This window comes from Lepisma saccharinum, chromosome 8 (assembly GCF_977018435.1).
Source record: "Lepisma saccharinum chromosome 8, izLepSacc3.1, whole genome shotgun sequence".
Lineage (NCBI taxonomy): Eukaryota > Metazoa > Arthropoda > Insecta > Zygentoma > Lepismatidae > Lepisma > Lepisma saccharinum.
Window position 1 is genome coordinate 47,833,874 of NC_139236.1, and position 22,316 is coordinate 47,856,189.

The 22,316-nt window shown below is 35.6% G+C and overlaps 1 protein-coding gene across 1 annotated transcript in view; it reads left to right on the forward strand.

Moving 5' to 3' along the window:
- The first annotated feature begins 493 nt into the window (after positions 1 to 493).
- The window catches only part of LOC145991769 (pickpocket protein 28-like), a 129,878-nt gene continuing 108,055 nt past the window's right edge, over positions 494 to 22,316 (forward strand). The window contains exons 1-3 of the mRNA XM_083127819.1: positions 494 to 552; positions 790 to 892; positions 4,890 to 5,178. Of these exons, the coding sequence (XP_082983945.1) occupies positions 494 to 552; positions 790 to 892; positions 4,890 to 5,178 (451 nt within the window). The remainder of the gene's footprint in view (positions 553 to 789; positions 893 to 4,889; positions 5,179 to 22,316) is intronic.

The following is a 22,316-nucleotide window of genomic DNA, read 5'->3' on the forward strand; positions in this document are numbered from 1 at the left end:
GATTGTAACATAAGTAATTATGAATAAATTATTTAACAAATCGCTTCGTAATTTTCACTAAATTATTTGGTTTTCCTAAAAAATGGGCTACATTTTGTTAGATTCACCATAATAATATTTGGTTTTGGTAACCAAAATAATGTTTACGACAAACAAATAGAACTTGACCAAATCTTTTGGTTGATGCCTATTTAAACAAACGATATGTTCACCACTACCATTTTTGGTTAATCCAAACAAACATTTTTTTCTGTGTATGATGACAGATCTTGTCCAAAACTTGGGTATGCAGAACTCATACAATTGTGGATATCCAATAGAGATCTAGAACTTGCACAAAACTGGATATCTAGAACTCATCCAATTTTGGATATCCAATAAATAGCTAGAGTTTGTCCAAAACTGGATATCCAATAATGGATATAAATAGTATGTGTTTCGGATATTAGAAAATGAACATAGATGTTTTTCAACGCTCTCATATTTGATAAGAATGTTTCTCGCAATTGACGCCCAGCGGAAATCTCAAAATTTCGGTGTTGAAGTAGTATCGTGAGTACAATTGGAGAGCGACGTGTGAGAGGAAATAACTGACTTGGATCTAGGTAGCCACATGACAGATGTGATTGGGCTATATTCGCATCAAATTGTGAAAATCTGCCCTGTTCCTCCAGTAACTTGAATATAAATTAGAAATTATTACAGAATAGCCTTCACATATAATAATATTTAAGTAGTTTAATTAAGGTTTTGTATTTATAATGATTGTTTCTTTTCTTAATATTTCAGGAAAGGTTTGGAATATACAGAGAAAGAGATTTTAAACAATTCTGTTGAAAGTAGCGATGTAGAAGTGAATGTTTTGATCAGTTTCCTACAAAAAGGAATGAAGGTAAATCTCCTCGTTATAATAAGGCAATACTAGTGACATTTATGGTTAGGCCAGCAACTTCACATGGTTCTAATTTACACAAATATGTAATTATGACAACAAAGTAATAACTACACTATAACGAGAGATAAACGTGCACGTATATCTGTGCTCGTGGGCGTCGGGAGGGGGTTCGAACCGGTCCGTCGACCTCCACTGGAAATTGGCATTGTTCATTTCGAGTTAAGAATAGGAAGAAAGGTTGCTATTTTTATTGTTAATAACAGAAATAAGGTTCAATTACTTAGTATTCTAACAGAATTACCAAAGCAAAAGTTGCGTTAGATCGAAAAAAAATAGTGTAAAATACAAGAGCCAGGATCTATTTCCATGTTCTACCATATAATTCAAGAAATAAATAGTTCAACAGTTTTCAAAATTCCGAATAGTAAGACATTTTTATTACAGAATAGCTTAATGACTAAAAATGTCCCAAAACTTTTTTGTGTGAATTTCAATAACAAATAGAATAAGTATGCATATCAGTACACTGATTGTATGATATATAAAAAAAATATAGAAAAATTGTTTTGTTAGATCTTCATTCATCTATGGATCGGGTAGAAAAGTCTTCCCTTCCATAATGATAATAACAATAATTTCCTGTACAAATTGCAAATTTCTTTCAGTTTATAATAGTTCTTATTGTATACAGATAATAACAATCATAACCATGATAATAATTACTATTATTTTTACATTTAAATTTCATCAATGGTCTGAGCCACCTACAAAAGTTTCTGGCGGTGCCATAGATATCATCATGATATTACTATTTTGTATGTAACTTCAAACCTTCAATGCTTTACTTACTCCACTAATGTCCTGAAACTGCATCTGGAACAAGAGCTGTAACAACCGGGTACTATTCTTGGCCATCGTGTGGAGATCTGACCAAGACTGTCGCATCTCCCTCATCTCCTTCCCCAGCTCATCCATGGCCTTCTTCGTCGCCTACCGCTTTGGGGGGGGGGGTTCCATCTTAGAGCATCTCTCTCTCTCTCCACCACATTCCTTCAATACAAATTATTTAAAACCCATTAAAACCCTTGCGATTATTTACATTTCATTTATATGTTTTGCAATTTTACGTTGCTTTTCTACCTATTTTGGCTAATTGTCACGACGAGTGTGAGTGATGATTAAGTAAATGGAATTTATGAAAGACCTTATAAAGATTTTTTTTTTATTTCGCCACCAAAGATTGCGTGTTCGAATCCCGGCCTTCGAGCTAATATTTATTTTTCAAATTGTATGTACCAGACGATTATAATATAGTGTTCGAATTGGGGGTGCAATCCTTTCAATTGATTTACGCAAAGCATACCCCACCTATTCCCAGAACTTGAACATACTTCTCCCTTATCTATTTACTATCGGATTAAAAATTATGGATGCTCTAATTTGGACTCTCTTTGAAATTCTATAATTAAAAGAAACGGGTATCCGATCGTGATGAAATTTTAATAGAATGCAGCCAGAAAGATTGTAAATACAATTCTTAATTTTTAAAAATGGTCAAAAAAATTGTTCTTATTAATTTTGTGAATCAATTATTTCCTAGTATTGGGCAGTCCTACAAATATGATATTAGTATTGTATATTTAAGCTCTTTGCATTTATTTTTAAAATCCATTATCATTGTCAATTCATATAACGAATCATACTTTTTATTCAACGGAGTACAGATGTACGTGGAACGTGGCAACACCGCACACAGCGTAGTCCGTTGACCGTGGAAACTGCAGGCTGTCACTTGTTGCATATTACATTACACCTATACGGCCACGACAACGCTGTGTGTATAAGTATACCGGATGGGCTACCTAAAAGTACCCCCAAAAATATTTCGTGAACTACAATAAATAATGAAAATCTGCTTTCGCAGAAATATAGGTATGAGATGGGCTCATGAAATTGGTTTACACAATGCGTTCAACTACGTAACGAAATATGCTTTTAACACAAAATTAGTTTCTTAAATGGAAACCCCATTTTATTTTTAGCTCATTTGAATGTACTGAAAAATTAATATAGAATGGTGTTTGTTAGATTGTAATACGTCAAGTAGTTCTCAAGTAATTGTAACGTAAAGTTGAGCATGGATGCACATCCGACTATGCCTGTCGGCAGAGCCGAGTGTAAATACCGTCGTGCATACAACCCGCACGCTTGTGCTGCATTTTTCCTACACTCGCCATAAATAAGTATTATGTCGGCTTTTTCAGAGTTTGAAAATACTATTTTCTCAGCAACAGTTCTGACGTAAATACACTATCGCAAACGTCTGGTTAATCAATGTTCTTTGTTAAGCCCTTACTTTATTTGATAAATTTGATAAATCAATTTGAAAGAACGAAAGAAAGAAAAAAATATAGTTTGTCATGACCAAAGGAGAAAAGTTGATTGTTCCAATGTACTAAAAATTATGACGTAAATGAATGAACGACATTTTAAAGTTAGAAAGACGTTAATGTACTAACATTTATGTATGTAACTGATGGTGGAGTGTTTAAAATTTATACTTTTTAATTAACAAATATTTGTTAACTCAGGAAGATGTATCAGAATATTTTAGATAATTTGTCAAAGCTTACTCATGTATAAACTAACATATTTTATTGTAACCCGCAGTTGTTGGATCGTAACAACTTTCCTAAGCACAACGCATAGTTTGCAGAAGAGTAACAGGTTTGTTAGGATGCCCGAATGGCGTCAAGAGGGGGGAATATGTATGTTACGACATACGAATCAACTTCTGAAATGTTTGTTTCAAGCGTCAACTTCATGTTATAGTTACTTGAGAACTACTTGACGTATTACAATATAACAAACGCCATTCTTAATACATTTTTCCGAACTTTCAAATGATCTAAAACCATAATGGGTTCTCCATTTTAAAAAAACCCAACTAAGTTTGTGTTGAAAATCGTACTTCCTTACGTATAGTTGAACGTATTGTGTACACTAATTTCATGAACCCCTCTTATACCTATATATCTGCGAAAGCAGTTTTTCAATATTTATTGTTCTTCACGAAATAGGTGCCCCATCCGGCATACATGCACACTTTATGTATTGAAATAAATATTTGACTTTTCATCAATTTTAAATTATTATCATATATCTAATTGGATTGGAGTTAAGTTACATTGTATTTCTGAAAAACTCAATATGATGACCAAGACAGTAATTTATTTTATTATAAAACATAAACTAAATGTAACGTTTCAACTTTCTAGCAAGGTCTTCTTCAGACTCTGTATCAAGTACAAATGTAACAAGATATAAAAACAGGACGATATATATATATATACACACACATTACTCACCTCCAGACTATTGACTATTAGAAAGTTGTTTTGGAAAATTCTAGCAGGTGGAAGGAGGCCAAGGAAATAGAGAAGAAAGGTGAAGAAGACACAATGAACTGGAATGGGGGACTGAAGTTAAACAAAGAATGGAAGAAGGTGTTAGAAAGAGTGGAAAGGACAAGAGAGAGAAAGAGGAGAGACGAAGGAAGAAGAATGAAGAAAAATGAGCGTGAGATAAAGAGTCCAACCACATTCTATATGGAAGTAAATATGTTTAGCCTTTTAGGTGAAAGTACAGTTGACAAGGGAAAGCCACCTGCTAGAATGTTCCAGAACAACTTTCTAATACTCTGGAGGGGAGTAATGTTTGTGTATATATATCGTACTGTTTTTGTATCTTGTTACATTTGTACTTGGTGCAGAGTCTGAAGAAGACCTTGCTAGAAGGTTGAAACGTTTAGTTTATGTTTTATAATAAAATAAATTACTGCCTTGGTCAGCATATTGAGTTTTTCATATCATGGAAACAAGGCTTAATGTTGTTATAATTGTATTTCTGTGTAAGTATACTACGATGGTAAAATACTTGACTCCTCAGATGGGTGATACTGCAATACAAAAACTAAAGTTTGTATTCCAATCAGGTGTTTCTGAACTCACCCTACGAATATCCACAGACGATAATTAATTTTCACTATCACGATGTCAAGGGGAACGAATACAACGCATTCTACAACGGCTTGATATTGCACACAACTGTGAGCACACCCGACCTCAGGAGACTGAGCATCACCCAGAGGAAGTGCGTTTTCCGAGACGAGGTGAAGCTTCAAGTCAGCCACATCTACACTCCTGTGGCATGCCAGGAAGAGTGCGATTACGAGAAGGCCATTGAAGCTTGCAAGTGCTGTCCTCTGACGTTTTACAATCTAGGTAGGAAATAGTATTAGTTTTGAAGAACTATCAAATCTGCTAGTGATGTTATGTAACTTGTGGAGAACAGCTAGAAATTTATTTAATACCTCAAAGGAATTTGCAAACTTGTGTATTTATACTTATGCCTGTCTCCATGGCAGTGATGTCGGAAGTATTATGTGACTTTGGGAAGATATAAATTCAGATAATGTGCGGAGATACTTATTTTGAGTGTCGCATGAGACTCCAGCAATCGTAGTTCACTAAAAAGCACTGCTTTTACTTTAGAAAAGATTTTTTCTCCGAAAGTATCAGCAGCAAGTGTGCAATTTTTTCCACACGAATGGTACACCTATCGGCAATACTCAGGTATGTTTTGAACTTTCACGTTCTGGCGTTGCCTACGTAGGGACCTGACGAAATTCAAATTTCGTTGAATAAATAAGATTTTTAAAATTTTCGTCTTCTTCTTCCATTTGGTCAAGGAAAATTAAGGCTTTTGGACTATAGGATTATAGTCTAATCGTTAATAAACAAAACGAGGTATAATTTGTAACTATAGTGTTTGTAGTTTCCAAGTTAAAAATTAGTATATCGAACAAAAGAAGCAAATCGATGTGTATGTAGGCAAAGCAAACTGCATGTTGGTTGTTAATAAGTACTTATGTTACAGCACCTTGTATAACGTAGTGTGGAAAACGACCCAAGCAACTGGTTCCCGAGACGATGACAACATAGATGGCAGTGCGATCAGTACAGGTGCTAATTTTGTTATGAAAGTAATGCGGCTTAATTAGTTTTTGGAATATATTGTGTAGATTTGTTTGTCTTGAAAGGCGGTAAGTGAATTGATGGAAAGAGTTATATTTGTGGAGTGATTTGCAGTCACGAAATGGCATTAATTTACACAGAAAAGTAACATAATTACGTTTTATGTGCAACACAACACGAGCAGTAACATCGCAATGTGAGGCTGGGCCTCGAACGTTGGATTGTGTACACAAGTTTATTTTTGTATGCTAATAACATTTATCTTTTTGTTTGGGAACACTAAATATTCAAATACCCTTTTCTTTACTTGAACGATATCCACTAGAACAACCAGGCACAAAAGAGTGGCGATCATATCTTCGAGACATAGTGAAAATATAACTCAACCAACGTGTTGCTTACATTCTTCCAGTAAGCGGGAAACGAAAAGTGTTATATTTCAAGCTTGCGAGTTTTTGGGCGGTAAGTTAGTGGGTGGATGTAAAGCAGATGTTTGAAAAATTAACGAGTATTGTCTGTGTGAATTTCCATAAAAATAATGTTTGTGACAATGACAATTATAATGAACCTTTCAGGATAATGCATACACAATATTAATTCTCGCGGCAATTGTCATATTACGAGTTACGAGTAACAATCCATACCTATGTTTTCTTCCGCATTGTTAATAGAAGATTCAAGGACAGGTCATGATCGACGGTTCATAATGTTCTTTAATATTTTCGCGACTACTGTACCAAATATCAAAACGCTTTTCTGATACAAAGAAATGTTACAAGGAAAAGAATCAGACGTTGCAGCAAAAACTCCATTTACTTCCATTATAAGCAGATGAATACCATCACCTGTGCCGACACCAGCGCCTCTAGCGGTATCATTTCCGAGTGGAACCTGCCAGAGAGGCCAGAACCGTCCGTTTTCCACACTACATTATTCAAGGCACTGTACTTATGTGATTTCGTCCTCTAATTAATAATATTGCCTTCAGTGACAACTCTATCTTCTGTACTGTGTCTCTATATATCTTATTTCTTGCGCATGCCAATATGTAATCATATAGGCCTATTTTATTCAAACTTTGTGTTCTAATTATTTGAAACACGGAAACCAAAAAAAATAAAAATGTCGAAGTTAGTTCCTCAGAATGGACCCATAGTTTAAAATGCCACCCCAACCTGTGCATAATGAAGCTTTAGCGGAAACGAAGATCTACCAAGGCATCTAAAACCATGGCGTGGGAGCAGTGGCGCTAGTGTCGCCAGCTTAAGCTATGGGGAAGCCAACAGATCGCATATTTTCCGAGGTTTCAGAAAGCTTGCGTTTTATACAAGACAACAACAGTAGATATGGAAACCCCAATACTGGCACAGTCGCTAATTTTCCCTCATTGAAAACTCTTGACCGGTGAAGAGTTTTCCCCTTCTCGACTCGAATAAAGTGTGTTGTGTGAGATGAATCGATGAAATTCAGTCAAAAAAAGTGTGTCTGATCTCATACCGACTCATATCGATCTCGGGTATGAGAGTTGTTGTAGAAGGGTACAGTTCGAAAAATGATAGCTTGTTCCCTTTCAGGCTATTTCTAAACCTATATGTATATAAGCGTTTGATACATTCTTGCATTATTCTAAACTTTTTTGTTACCCGTTTTTTTTGTTTGTTTTTTTCAATCGTCTCTCATCTCATACCGGAATTCGAGTCCCCTGTCAGGCTATTTCTAAACCTACATGTAAGCGTTTCTTGAAAATGAACAACTCGTTCGCGCGCGTGTGTGTGTATGTGTGTCATAAAATATGAGCTTACCTGCGTTAAAACTGTTCCGCGATCCTCTCGTTCTTGACGCCTTGGACGAAAGCTTTCTCTGCCACCAGGATTACGCTGCAGATGAAAAACTAACCTCCATTTTTGCCAGCGTTCGAAGACAAGGAGATAAAGTGATCAGCCTTTGAAATATTTTCTTTTTTACTATCTCCCTTACAATCCTTGGTTGGAGTACAAGAATTTTAGATTGATGAGAAAAGGGTATCGCAGTTGTCAATCGAATAACACTTTTAGAATTCAACGGATTGTCAAAGAAACACTAAGAAAAGTCACTGGGTGGAATTTTTGAAACTATACGGAATGTGAAAATGTATTGTTTTTATCTATTTCTCATAAAGCTACAACATGCCATCAGAAAGTATCATATCTGTGAAATTGCTGCATGAAGAGTTGTAAAAAGTCTTGAAAAAGAAAGTCAATTTTTATGTATAGTAAAGTTAATCGCAAGTGAAACTAGTGACGGTTATTCATATTTCCAACACGGAACACACAAGGGCTGAAGGTTTTTTTGTTTGCTTTTAACACCAGCAGCGGAAGATAAAAATCATTGGACGGGTGCTCTCTCCTTCCACCTTGCTAATGGTTGAGATTTGTTTTTAAAGTTCTGTTTAGTTTTGTTGTTTTCGTATGAATTGGGTCTTATAGTATAAAATATTTCTGACCTCTTTTTTTATAAAATAGGTGATGGATATGAATGTGATTCCCTTTTCCCTTTATCAAAATGAGTTGGTGATTAACTTTCATTGCGTAATTTGAAGTATCGATAAAGGACGTTCATTCTATTGAAGGTATTACTGTATTGTGAATGGTATTGCTTGTAAATGTGGTATATTCGAAAAGTTCAACCCTCAGGTCAAATAGTATAAAAAGAACAATTTCAGCATGGGATGTTATAAAAGTTATTGATGATTATATATTTCGTTTAGTTATTAGTTATAGTTCTTCTGTTTTGTAATCAAGAAGTCCCGAGTTCGATATCTGGTGAAGGTACATGCCACTATAGAAACTGTAATAAAAATAGACACACATATCAGTCTAGCAATATTTTTGTTTTGCTTCTCCACTCTCCAGAGAGCTTTTTTTTGGACAATGTTTCTAAATTAACTGCTCTTAAATTAACTGGCGTCCAGAAACAAATGCATAGACTATAAATTAAAAAAAGAGAAACAGTAAAATTTTTTAATGATAGGATATCATATGCAGTTTTACAAGGTAAGTTTTTAATAAATGTTAATCTACCAACGGAAGTTAAAGATGATTTTTATGCAGAGTTAGAACAGGTTTTTTGATAAATTTTCCTAGTATGATATGAAATTTCTGTTAGGTGACCGTAATGGCAAAAAATGGCATTGGTAAAGAAAGTCTTCATGAATTAAGTAATGACAATGGTATAAGATTAATTATCTTTCTAACTTCAAAAAAAAAATTATTGTGGAAAGTATCATTTTCTTCTGCTTTTCTCCAGAAGTAGTATGATTTGTGGTATTATGAGCGCACTTATAGCGTAGAAAAGAAGAGCTCATATGATTAAACAGCCCGATTTGCCCACACTTAAAATTATGCCAAGATGCTCTTATTCCCCATCTCTTCAAGTCTGATATGCTCTTAATCCTAAGAATTTTGAATCCTAGTGTAGAAAAGAAGAACCCTTAATAGACAGATTTGCCTACACTTAAAACAATGTCAAGATGGCCATATGCCCCAATCGGCCATGTGTGTACATATTTAAATCTAAAGAATTTTGAATTCAAGTGTAGAAAAGAAGAAGCCTCAACATACAGATTTGCCCATGTGTGTAAAAGCTACATCTCTCAGTTTGTTGTCCATAAACTTGTCAAAAATATGCCCCTTCTTGATTTTGTTTTTGCTACACTTAAAAACTAAGGCAAAAATGCTTATATTCTCATCCTCTACAACTTACAGATCAATACAATAGGACAAGGACAGGCAAGAAGTTTCATGTTTTTTCTAATCTTTTATCAGTTTCATGTCCCGGCCAGCAATAAATTATGCACGCCTGGGAGATTTTAAATGCTTGCATGCATGAGATAAAATCTACACTGTGCCCTTTCAGGGAAAATTGCCATGCCATCAAGCTATTAACTCCAATTTACTGGAAGAGCATAAAACTTCACTCTTGCATGTTAACATATATGCCTAAATCCAATTCAGGTTTTGCCTTGTTCAGATAATATATACCCGAGTGAGACTTAAAGAGAATATTCATTGCACAGTTCAAAGTCCTACTTTGAATTGTATTTAGCTGATATAGAGCTCATAACTCCTGGGTTCTGATATTCAATGTGTATTGCATGTGGACATGGTCCCATGGCTTATATGCTTTATAATCAAAGGCTTCTGGGTTTAAGACCTCTCTATGGAGAAGTGCTAGTCTTGTTGCCTTGTAATCAAGAGGCCCCCAGGTCTGAAACCTGGTAGAGTGTGTGGGCCTCCCCTGATGGCAAAGTGTTAATATTGTTGCCTTGTAAACAAGAGCTCTGGGTTTGAGTCCTGATAAAATATGTAAGATTGAAATACATGTGGCAAAATAATATCTCCACACGTGAGATTTTGAGAATATTCACTGCCAGCTGATATACAGCTGAAGTTTGAAACCTGGTAAAGTGTGTTGTACAACATAAAAGAGCAAAACTATTTTATATTGGGGATCACCAGAGCCTAGTTATTGCTGTTGTTTGGGTATAAAAGCACCAGCTCATCCACTAACTGCTGTTATAATTGTTTTGGCATATTGTCCATAGTTCTGTTTTTTTTTGGGACCAGGAAATTTTATATAAATAAACAAAAAAAAATGCCAAATCAAAAATATTGCAATCAATGCAGAAAAAATATATCTAGTTCTAATTGGTCTAGACACCGGCATATTTGTGACCCTAAGAAATGCAGAAAGGCTACAAAAATGTGTCCAAGATGCCATAAAATATTAAACAAGGCTTATTACAAATGGCATAAGTGTATTTGTTATGAACAGTCATCAACATTGCCCCCACAACCATCTACATCTGGTCTGAAAAGGAAGCATGAAGCACCTGTTAATGCTAGAGCAGCAAAGCAGCCACGCTATGAACCCATCCATAGCAGTTTTAATGGCCAATTAAGGGATTACCGGTTTGTATCAGAGCCAAGATGTGACATTAAGAATTTTTTGAATAGTATAAATCCTGATGTGCAGGCAATTCTAAATGCACAAAATGGCTCTTATAAGCTGTCCCTCAAATTGTTTACACAATATAAGAAACCAAATGGCACAATATTTACACAGCCCCACATAACAGAAACTGTACCGGTATATTCAAATGCAAATTCAGACAAAATAATAAGCAGTTTCATAGATCAATTGAATATTAAACACTCTGAATTTGCTGGAAAAGAGTCTGGATGGAGCCTATGCGGATCTTCACACAAGTTATATATTAATATTTCTGAATTCAACCCATTACAAGGATCTACATATTTGCCTTTACCTGCCAATATTAAAAACAAAACAGCCGTGGTTAACATAAAAAAATAATGATGAGAAATGCTTTTTGTGGTGTATTTTAGCTGCTTTGTATCCAGTTTTAAGGAATCCTCAGAGAATAACTTCTTATAAACATCATGAAAATGATTTTGATGAGGCAATGGAGGGTTTAGAATATCCAATGTCTGTTCAGAATATTGATAAATTTGAAAAAAAAGGCCAGGGATATTAATGGTAAACAATTATCTATTAATGTATTTATTTGTTCTACTGGCCGTGGCAATTGCTTGATAACACCTCTCAGAATCAGTACATTTGATGATGATTCTGCAGTTCCGATTGATCTGCTCTTAATTGAAGGGGATGATACACACCATTATACTCTGATACAAAATCTTGAAGCTTTAGTCAGAAAACAACTAGACAAAACCAATACAATATTGAAGTTGCGTAGAAGATGTTTAACTGTATTTGATGGTAGAAAAATGGTGAATGGTGTTTGTGAAGAGAATGCAGAAATTGCTAAAAACAAGTTAATTGAGCATCTGAAATACTGTGGCAACCATAAACCTGTTCATATGCTTATGCCTAACCCAAATGAAAATGCCAAATTCAAAAAATTTGAAGCCTTGTTGGAACACCCAGCATATATAGTCTGTGATTTTGAATCAAATCTCAAACCTCTTGCATTCTGTAGCCCAGATCCTGATGAATCTTCAATTACATCATACCAGCTACATGAACCTTCTAGTTTTTATTATGTGGTTGTACAGGATGGGGTTGTTAGTAAAAAAGATTTATACATGGGAGCAGATGCCATCAAAAAATTTGCAGATAGAATAGAAAATGAGTGCCGTTGCATAGCATCTAATGTCTTATTAAAATCAAAACCCATGTTGCCTTTAACAGAGGAACAGATTGAAGATTTCAACAATGCAGAAAAATGCCCGGTATGTGATTCTGAATTTTCAGATACAAATATCAAGGTGCATCACCATTCTCATACAGATGGTAAATTCTTAATGGCCCTGTGTAATAGCTGTAATATTAAGATCCAGAGACCAAAATTTGTCACCATATTTTGCCATGGTGCATCCAATTATGATTTTCATCATTTGATCAGGTACGAGGGGTTTGACAAGAAGATTTTAAATATTTTAGCTGAAAATAATGAGAAATATATTGCCATTAGCAAAATAATTAAAGTTAATGGTGTTCCTATTCACTTAAGGTTTCTTGATTCATACAGAATTCTGTCTGCTAGCCTGGCTACACTGGCCACTCAATTATCTGATGATCAATTAAAATCACATGTGCTTTGTTTCCAAATCAGGAGCTGAAATTAATTAGGCGGAAGGGTGTATATCCATATGATTATGTTACAGATTTTTCTAAATTTGATGAGTGTTCTCTGCCACCACAACAAGAGTTTTACAGCAAAATCAGAGGATCTGGAATCACTGATGAAGATTATCACCATGCCCAGTTGATGTGGAACAATTTAAAATGCCAGACATTTCGTGATTATCACAAGGCTTATTTAAAACTTGATGTGACCCTCTTAGCTGATATACTGCAGGCATTCAGAAAATCTTCCATGGAAAATTATAAGCTGGATCCAATGTATTTTTACAGTGCTCCGGGCCTAGCATGGTCTGCAATGTTTTTGAACACTAAAATGCAAATGGATCTGATCCAGGATCAAGATATGTATATGTTTATGGAACAATGTATAAGAGGAGGTATGGTGCAATGTTCTCAGAGATATGCCAGAGCAAATAACAAATATATTCCTGATTATGATCCAGCACTGCCATCAAATTATATACTGTATGTAGATGCAAACAGCCTCTATGGTTATGCTATGATGAAAAAACTGCCATATGCAGGGCTTGAGTGGGTTGAAGATTTCAATATTGAGGATCTTAAGGATTTTGATGACAGTAACTATGGCCTGTTCTTAGAGGTTGATCTGACAATTCCTGATAATTTACACAACACATTTTCTGATCTGCCTCCAATTCCTGAGGTTAAGTTTTCACCTGGCTCTAAACAGAAGAAATTGATGATGACTCTAGAGCCGAAACAGGGTTATGTCATATATTACAAAAACCTCCAGTTCCTGATGAATCATGGTGTTCAAGTGACCAAAGTTGGAAAAGTCTTAAGGTTCAGGCACTCAAGATGGTTGAAACCATATATTGATACAAACACAGAGCTTCGAACATCTCCAATGAGCCAATTTGATAAGACCTTGTTTAAATTGATGGTCAATTCAGTGTATGGCAAAACAATTGAAAATGTCAGAAAACATATTGATGTTAAAATAATTACTGACCCCAGCCGGAGCAAAAAATTGATTGCAAAGCCCAACTTCAATTATAGAAGAATTTATGATGAGAATATGGCACTTTTCAACATGAAAAAAACAAAGATCAAGTTTGATAAGCCTATTTATTTAGGGGCTGTGATATTGGAATTGGCCAAATTACACATGTTAAAATTGTATTATAATGTGTTGAAGCCTTTTTATAAGGATCGTGTAAAACTGATGTACATGGACACAGATAGTTTTGTTCTTGATATTCAAACAGAAGATGTTTATCAAGATATAGCACAGCCTGAATTGTTTAAATATTTTGATACCACTGAACATTCAAAAATTAAACACCACAACAAAAAGGTGCCTGGCAAGTTAAAAGATGAGACACTTGGTGATGTTATTGTGGCATTTTCTGGGTTAAGGGCCAAGATGTACAGTTTTGAAACATGTAGTGGCGCTGTTGCAAAAAAAGCCAAGGGCATTGGCAGAGTAATTGTTGACAAAGAGCTTGAATTTGAAGATTACAAAAATTGCCTCAAATCATGTACCACAATCAGAACATCAGAATCCAGAATTCAGAGTGTGGATCACTTGTTGTCTACAAATATTGTAAGAAAAGTGGCCCTGGACCCACATGATGATAAGAGATGCATTTTATCATGTGGCATACATACTCTATCATGGGGTCATTGTGATTTGAAAAGTGGTAATCAATGCCCAATTACAGAGCATGATTTGAAATAAATAAACATGCCTATGAATTTATTTGGGTTCAAAAAACAGGCTATTATGGACCTGCCAACACCACAACCCTCTTCTGATATAATATCTAAACTAAGTGCTTTGTTAATTATTTATCTGAACAGCATACTTACAGATGTTGATGATGAAACAGGTAAAACATTGTACATATTTAACAATAATTTAAATCATTACCAATTACCTGTAGGTGGTCAATTACAATTTATTACAACTCCCGAGGGTAATGTCAAGGTTTCAATAGGGAGAAATATTTATAGAATTAAGCACTCAAACATGATTTTTGGCACTGTATATACTGTTTCTGCTGGTGACTGCTTATATATTGAGGTCCCTGGATCATATGACAAGCTTATACCTTTTTTTATAGAATTAAGATTCAGATATTCAATAATAAATAACCACTAAAACAAAATGCCTAATGATATATTTGGCCATACAAGGCATGAAGATCACAGTGATGAGATTCTTATGCTTGATGTCAGAGTCAAGAAATTAAGAAGTGATTTACAAGCTTTACAAACCACACCGAACGCCAGTCTTCAACTAGAAATTACAAATTTGCAATCACAATGCATGGACCCTCTTCTTAAAATTGACTCAGAACTCAAATTATTGCTTCAGAAATATACTGATTTGGCCACATTAGATAATTTTCAAAGTTTAGAAGAGGCTGTAGCAGCTCTTCAAGCCAAATTTAAGACCCAGGCCACCAACTCTGAGCAATTGAAACAGCAATTGGAAGAGCAGATAAATAATGTCCAGACACAGCTCCAAACAGTTGTCAAAAGCATAAAATCACAAGAAGATTTTGATCTAGTGATTTCCACTCTAAAGGAACAGATTCAATCACTCCAGATACCTAATGTGGACCCCTTGAACAATGCCATAGCCGAGGTTAAAGAAAAATTGAGACACTTGAAAATTTTATGAACAACTTGCCATCTTCTGATGCTTTGAGTGCAATAACTCGGAGTGTTGCCAACATTAAGCTGCAACTTGAAACATATGAAGATTTTGGAAAAATTCAAAGTACCATAACCCATCTTGAGGGTACGATAGCAGCAGTGCAAAGTGATTTGACAAGTGTAGAAGAATCTCTAGAATCCCGCTTGCCTGGCATTGTAGACACACTTGTCAGTGTCCAGCAACAGATCACAAAACTTGAAAACCTCAACACTGAATCTGAGCTATCTCATTTTCATCACTTGATCGATGATATCCAAACAAAGCTTGAAATTTTACAACAATCAACACCCACTCAAGCAGATATAGCCCTGCTCCAAAATGCTATGCAAAATGTGGCTGATGCTTCTGAATTAAATAATGTGAAATTGGCACTTGAATCTTTGCAAAATATTGTATCAAATCTGCCTACATCACAGGAACTTAAAAATATTAAGAGAGCTGTGAATCGCATATTGAAATCAGAAGATATCAAGAATATCCAGACAGAGATCAAACAACTTACTCAGACAGTGGACACTCTACCAACCAATCAACATATTAATGAACTGCATGCCCTGTTTGAGGATATCAGAAGACAGGTCCATGATCTTACTGCTCAAAATTCAAAATTGGCAGTTATTGAAAATTTGCAACAAATTGTAGCTAATATCAAGCAACAGCTAGGGACCATGGAATCCAATCAAGCAAATGCTCTGTCTGTTTTTGCCACCCAGCTTCAAGAGATTGTGCAACAATACAAGAAACTTGTTGTGGACATAAAAATCAAGCCAGGCCATGATGATGTTGTTAGGACTATTAATGAGCACCTTGAATCTGTAACAAGCAGATTGCTTACAGCAGAAAAAGAAATAACCGGCATAATTGAGAATCCAAAACATACAGTAATTCTTGAATTGTACAGCATCCCCAACAAAGAATATGATTCACCATTTACACCAGGCGGCAAAATATATATGCTGTCCCCTGCTCAATTTTATTACCAGTTTTTTGTTGGGGGCACACTGAGACCAATCTAGATCAAATATTGGCTTCAACCACAGGCACACCACTACCCCACCTTATCAATAACAAATGCTGACAACAAACCAAAAATCACCAGTGTAGAGTTAGAGGATTTTACAGATCCCAATACATTAGAAACATCTTATGCTGAAGATGATGGCTCTCTGGAGATTCATATACAAATAGGAGACAAATTATATTTAGAAAATCCTGTAGTATCAGCTGCTGAACACCCCATAGTTGCAATATTCTTGTTTTCATATTATGTCTAGACAAATTATTGTTGATGAATTACACAGACAAGCCAGACATAATTATAAGAGACTGCCAGTAGTCACAAAAGGCATAGATGATTTATGGCAGTGCGACTTGCTTGAGATGGCAAGTGGACAGCTGAAAAACTTAGACAAAATCAACAAGGGCTACAAGTATCTACTCACTGTCATAGACACATTTTCAAAATTTGCCTGAGTTGTGCCACTCAAATCCAAGACTGGAAAATGTGTTACAGATGCCTTCAGGACAATCATCAATCAGAGTGGAAGATCACCGCGCTATTTGCAAACAGATAATGGCAAAGAATTTTATAATTCTGTGTTCCAACAATTTATTAAAAGCCAGTCAATACAACATTTTTCGAGTTACAGTGATCTCAAGGCCTCAATTGTAGAGAGATTCAACAAAACCCTAAAAAATCTTATGTATAAACAATTTACACTTCAAGGTAATTATAAATGGCTTAATATTCTTCCAGAACTTCTACATAAATATAACAACTCGGTCCATTCCACAATCAACATGAAACCCTCTGAAGTAACTTCATCTGATGAGCAAAAATTGATCAGGACTGTTTATTATCCTAGATACCAGCCAACAACAAGAAAAGCCAAATACAAGGTGGGTGATCAAGTAAGAATCAGCAAAAAAAGCACTTATTCAAAAGAGGCTTTACAAGAAACTGGAGCACTGAATTATTTACAGTGGTTCAAGTTAAACCTGGGACCCTTAACACATATATAATAAAAGACCACCGAGGAGAAATTCTCAAAGGCCGGTTCTATGAAGAAGAACTCAACAAAACTAAACAGCCTGACACATATCTCATAGAAAAAATCATCCGCAGAAAAGGCAACAAGTTATTTGTCAAATGGCTAGGACTTCCAGAACACAGCTGGATCGATGCAGACAAAGTGATAATATGAGCACCTGGGATGTTATAAAAAGGCTGCCAGAACCTGAACAGCAGATTAAGAGAAATGGCAAGTTGCTGCCTCAAAATATTAGATGTCTTATTGTTGGGCCATCAGCTTGTGGTAAAATTACACTAATGATTGATAATTTTTTATTGGCACCCAACTGGTTAGACTGGAAAAACAGGCACTTGTATGTTTTCTCTAAGAGCTTGGAACAATTAAAATATCAGCAGCTGATGAAGCTATATGATGGATTGGATATAGCCACTTTTGAACCAGATGTTAAGCCACTCCATGAATGTCTCGATAATTCTGTTCTTGTGTTTGATGACATTATACTGGATAATCAAAACAAGGTTAGAAATTTCTTTACACAGGGCCGACACAAAAACATTGATTGCTTCTACCTGGCACAGACTTTTTCAAAAATACCGAAGCAGCTGATCCGAGACAACAGCAATTTTATATGTGTGTTTCATCAAGATCATACCAACCTCAAACACATACATGATGAATATGTAGGTGGGGACTTGAGCTACAATGATTTTTCCAAGTTTTGCAGTAGGTGCTGGAACCAGGACAGTTATGGGTTTGTCACAATTGATATGACAAGAAAACCCAATAGTGGCAAATACAGAAATAAAATCAACAATTTTCTAGACATTGAAACATATATAAATAACCATGAAAAGACCAATTATTGATGATCTTAAATTAAGAGATTATCTTGTAAAAAGATTTAAGGGATGGAAATCACATAAGCGAGGAATTTATGAACAACACAAACAAACAGAACAGCCTATTATTGATGCTATTAGTGAATTAGGTAAAAATATCAAAACTGTTACAGAGCAAAATCAAAATTTGATCACAGAGCTTGTACCTGTAGCTGCAAGGAACATATTAGATTATCCAATCACCCCACTTTCCAGTATTTATACACCTAGTCCTGTTGCTCCTCGAAGAATTGAAGCTACTCAGGATCCTATTGAATTGGGTCTTCTTGCTCAAAAATATTTAAGCACACCTAAAGACAACAAAGATGAGGTCTTTGGCTTATATGCTGACACAGAGCGTGATGGTAGCATCATTCATAGAATTGGCATTCAGAGTAACATTTATGGGAGATGATATAATTGTATATTCAGAATCTCATCTTGGAGAAAAGGGTGGTTTTGTTAAATATCCCGGCACACCTGGGTTGTGGGAACTGATGACTAGGAAGAGACCTGGCAGCTATACAGATCAAGATTTGAGCATTACAAAGAAATATTAATAAAATCAGATGCTCTATACCAGAACAATGATCCCACACAAAAAAGAGTCAAGTCTAGCAGTGGAGCAAAATACAACAACTTAATCAAGCCAATATGGTCACAGATCAAGACTGGTAGTGGAATCAAACAATACAACACCCTGCCTAAAGAATTTGTGTGGGTTGATGATGTCAGGAAACTTGTAGATAAGTTGCTGGTGATAGCTGGGGAGGAAAATGCTGGCAACCACAATTTTTACAATGAAAAGTTTGGAATTAAGGACATGATAAGCACCAAATTGTCTAATTGTATAGTGAATGACACTAAGGGCATTGGATATCTTATAAAAATTATTAATACTCTACCACCTAAATTTTGGAATATCTCTGAGGGTCGGGGGCTAGTTAATGACATCATAAACAAGCTGCCATTTGAACTACAGATTCCAGGCTATCAGTATTGTGGTCCCGGTACAAAATTGGACCATAGATTAAACAGAGGTGATCCTGGTGTTAATCCCCTAGATGCTGCTTGTAGAGACCATGACATAGCATACAACATTCATTCTGATCTTGACAAGAGACATGTTGCAGACAAAAAATTAGAAGAGGCTGCATTTGGTAGATTTGTAAGCAAAAATGCTTCTTTAAGTGGAAGAATAGCAGTATTGGGGACCACCATAGCTATGAACACCAAACAAAAACTGGGGTGGGGGTTGTGAATATGTATATAATAAACCTAGGATGAAGGCCAAGGGTGTTATGTATCAGATACCTTAAGCAGGCCTTAAATCTCTTAAAACTATTGATAGTCTTTTAACCAAAAAGCAGCGCAAGAAAAAAAGCTCTTGTCTTGCCAAGGGCCATGGTATGAAATTATTACTTAGTACCCCTCAATTAAAAAAAAATACAGCAATCTAGAAAAAATCATATGTGGGTGGCTTCATATTTACTATCCCGGCCATCTTAGCAGCACTTGGTACTGTTGGGAGCTTGGCTGGGGGATCAGCTGCTATAGCAAAAACAGTAATAGATGCCAAGAAGAATAAGGCAGAATTAGATGAAATGAAGCGCCATAATCTGGCCATGGAGAAACAGGGCAAAGGTGTTAAGAGAGCCATGAATAAGTTTAAAAAAAACAGGAGCCGCTTACAAACCAAGATATTGAAGCTTTAATCAAGCCACTGGGCATCAAAAATTTTAGAGGTGTGTACATGTCTGATTCTTTACCAGAACAACCACTCAACAAAGAGTGTGGCATAGTTAATTTGGATAAGTACAAAAATCAGGGTACTCACTGGATCTGTTATCTTAAATATTTAAAAGATGAGGCATTTGTGTTTGATTCATTTGGAGGTATTCCACCTGAAAATTTAATAAAATATCTAAAATCAACTAATCTTTATTACAATAATGCCCGTGTTCAAAATTTCAAAGATGATAATTGTGAACATCTGTGTTTATCTGTTCTTAGATATCTGTCTCAAATAAATAAACCATCAATTGAAGATTTTCAAAAGGCCCTGTGGTATTTAAAACATCATGGGGGTATTCCATCTCACCAGCCAAAATTCAATATTGAAACTTAGATTACATGATGATATAGTGTATCCCAAAACAATAGCTCTCAGAGCATTTTATGGCATGTACTTGATCCCTAATATTACACACCACAACAACACAATTGCAGTTGGTGATCAAAACATTGTCATCACTCCAGGGCAATATAATCTATCTACTCTAAATGCTCAGTTACTCAGAGGTATAGTGTTAACTCAAAATTCTGTCACTCACAGAGTAGAGATTGTATCTGCTACAGAGACAGTGGATTTGGGTACTATAGGAGAGCTGTTAGGCTTTGAGAACAACACAAAACTTGAACCAGCCATCAAACACACTGCTATTAATATACCTAAATTCTTAGCCATAGAGACTCTAAATATTCACTGTAATGTGGCCGAGGGTATGATCACCAAATCAAATGGCATAGGCACTCACAAACAAACTGGCATCATTGCAACATTCAAACCTAACTTTGAATTTATGGAGCCCATCATCTACACTCCATCACCAACATTATATTTTCCTGTGTGCCATAATATAATAGATTACATTGAGTTGATGGTCACTAATGAAAAAGAAGAATTAGTTGATTTTGCTGGAGCCACAACAACTGCAATCATAGAAATTAATATTTAAATAAAAATACATACAAAAAAATGGAAAATATTGAGAGTTATGAGCTACAATCATTCCCCCCAAACAGGAGGACATTTGCAAATTTAAATCAACCCAACACTGAGATTGAGGTTGATCTTGATGTAGGGGATGGCTTTATACACCTTCAAACAGCAGATCTTTACATCAAGTTTGATGTTGTAAAGCTCGATGGTACACATTATCCTGCAAATTCAAATATAAGATTGGTAGACAATTTTGTGCCACATCTGTTCTCTGAAATTGAGATCAGAAAACATGGTGTTGTTATAAACAGAGTAGATTACCCTGGCATTACCTCTACAGCTTTGGGCACACTAATATTATCCAAAACCGAGGCTGGTGATAAAATTATATCTAAAAGCCACACAGTGCTGTTTCCCATGCGCCTGTTGCCAGGATTCTTCTCAGATTACAAAGACATTATGTGGAAGGGTGGTTTAAGAATTACATTTAAAAGAGCTGCCAATGATAATAATGCTTTGATGAGGTACAGTACATTAAACTCTACCGGGGAAGCTCTGCCTAATACCCTACCTGATGAAGGCAAGTGCCTTATTCAGACTATGGAGCTAAGAATTCCAGTTGTTGAATATGAAGCCAGATTTGCTCTTAAATACAAAGCTGATATCCTAAAAAATCCACAGGTGCCTTTACAATTTTATACATATCAATGTGTGCAGAAACCTGCCACTGGTACCTATTATGAGTTTGATGCTACAAATTCATTCTCCAGTATACAATATGACATGCCAGATTTTGTGGTGGTATTGTTTCAGACTGGAAGACACAATAATCAGGAAAAAAATTCAAGTAAATTTTGATAGCTGCAACATCAAGAACATATATCTTAAAAATGGCAGAAATGAGGTGTTCCCTAGAGAAAATTATAATTTAGACATGTCCAAGGATGATTTGCGTAAATTATATGAAGCATTTACAGCATACAAAAGGGTCACTACTGGCAATACTGACATGTATTACACACCAGATGAATTCAAAGCACAGAGACCCATGTTTGTAATCAACACCTCAAAAAGAAAACAGGTTGTGGTTAACGACAGGACAAACATTAAAATTATCTGTGAATTCCACGATACACTCCCTGATGACACCATATGTAGTGTTATTCTTATAGGTGAAAAATCATATGTTTATGATGTAAGAAATGAGAGAGTCACAGAGCAATTCTAGAAGGCTTCTGCTTATTACATTGTCTTAGTACATTGTCTTAGTAGATATATGAGTTGAGCCTGGTGTCCAATTGAACTTAAACCGGAAGTGAACCGGAAGTGGACGGGATGTGGGTGAACCGGAAGTGGACTGGAAGTGGACCGGAAGTGACCGGAAGTGGACCGGAAGTAAA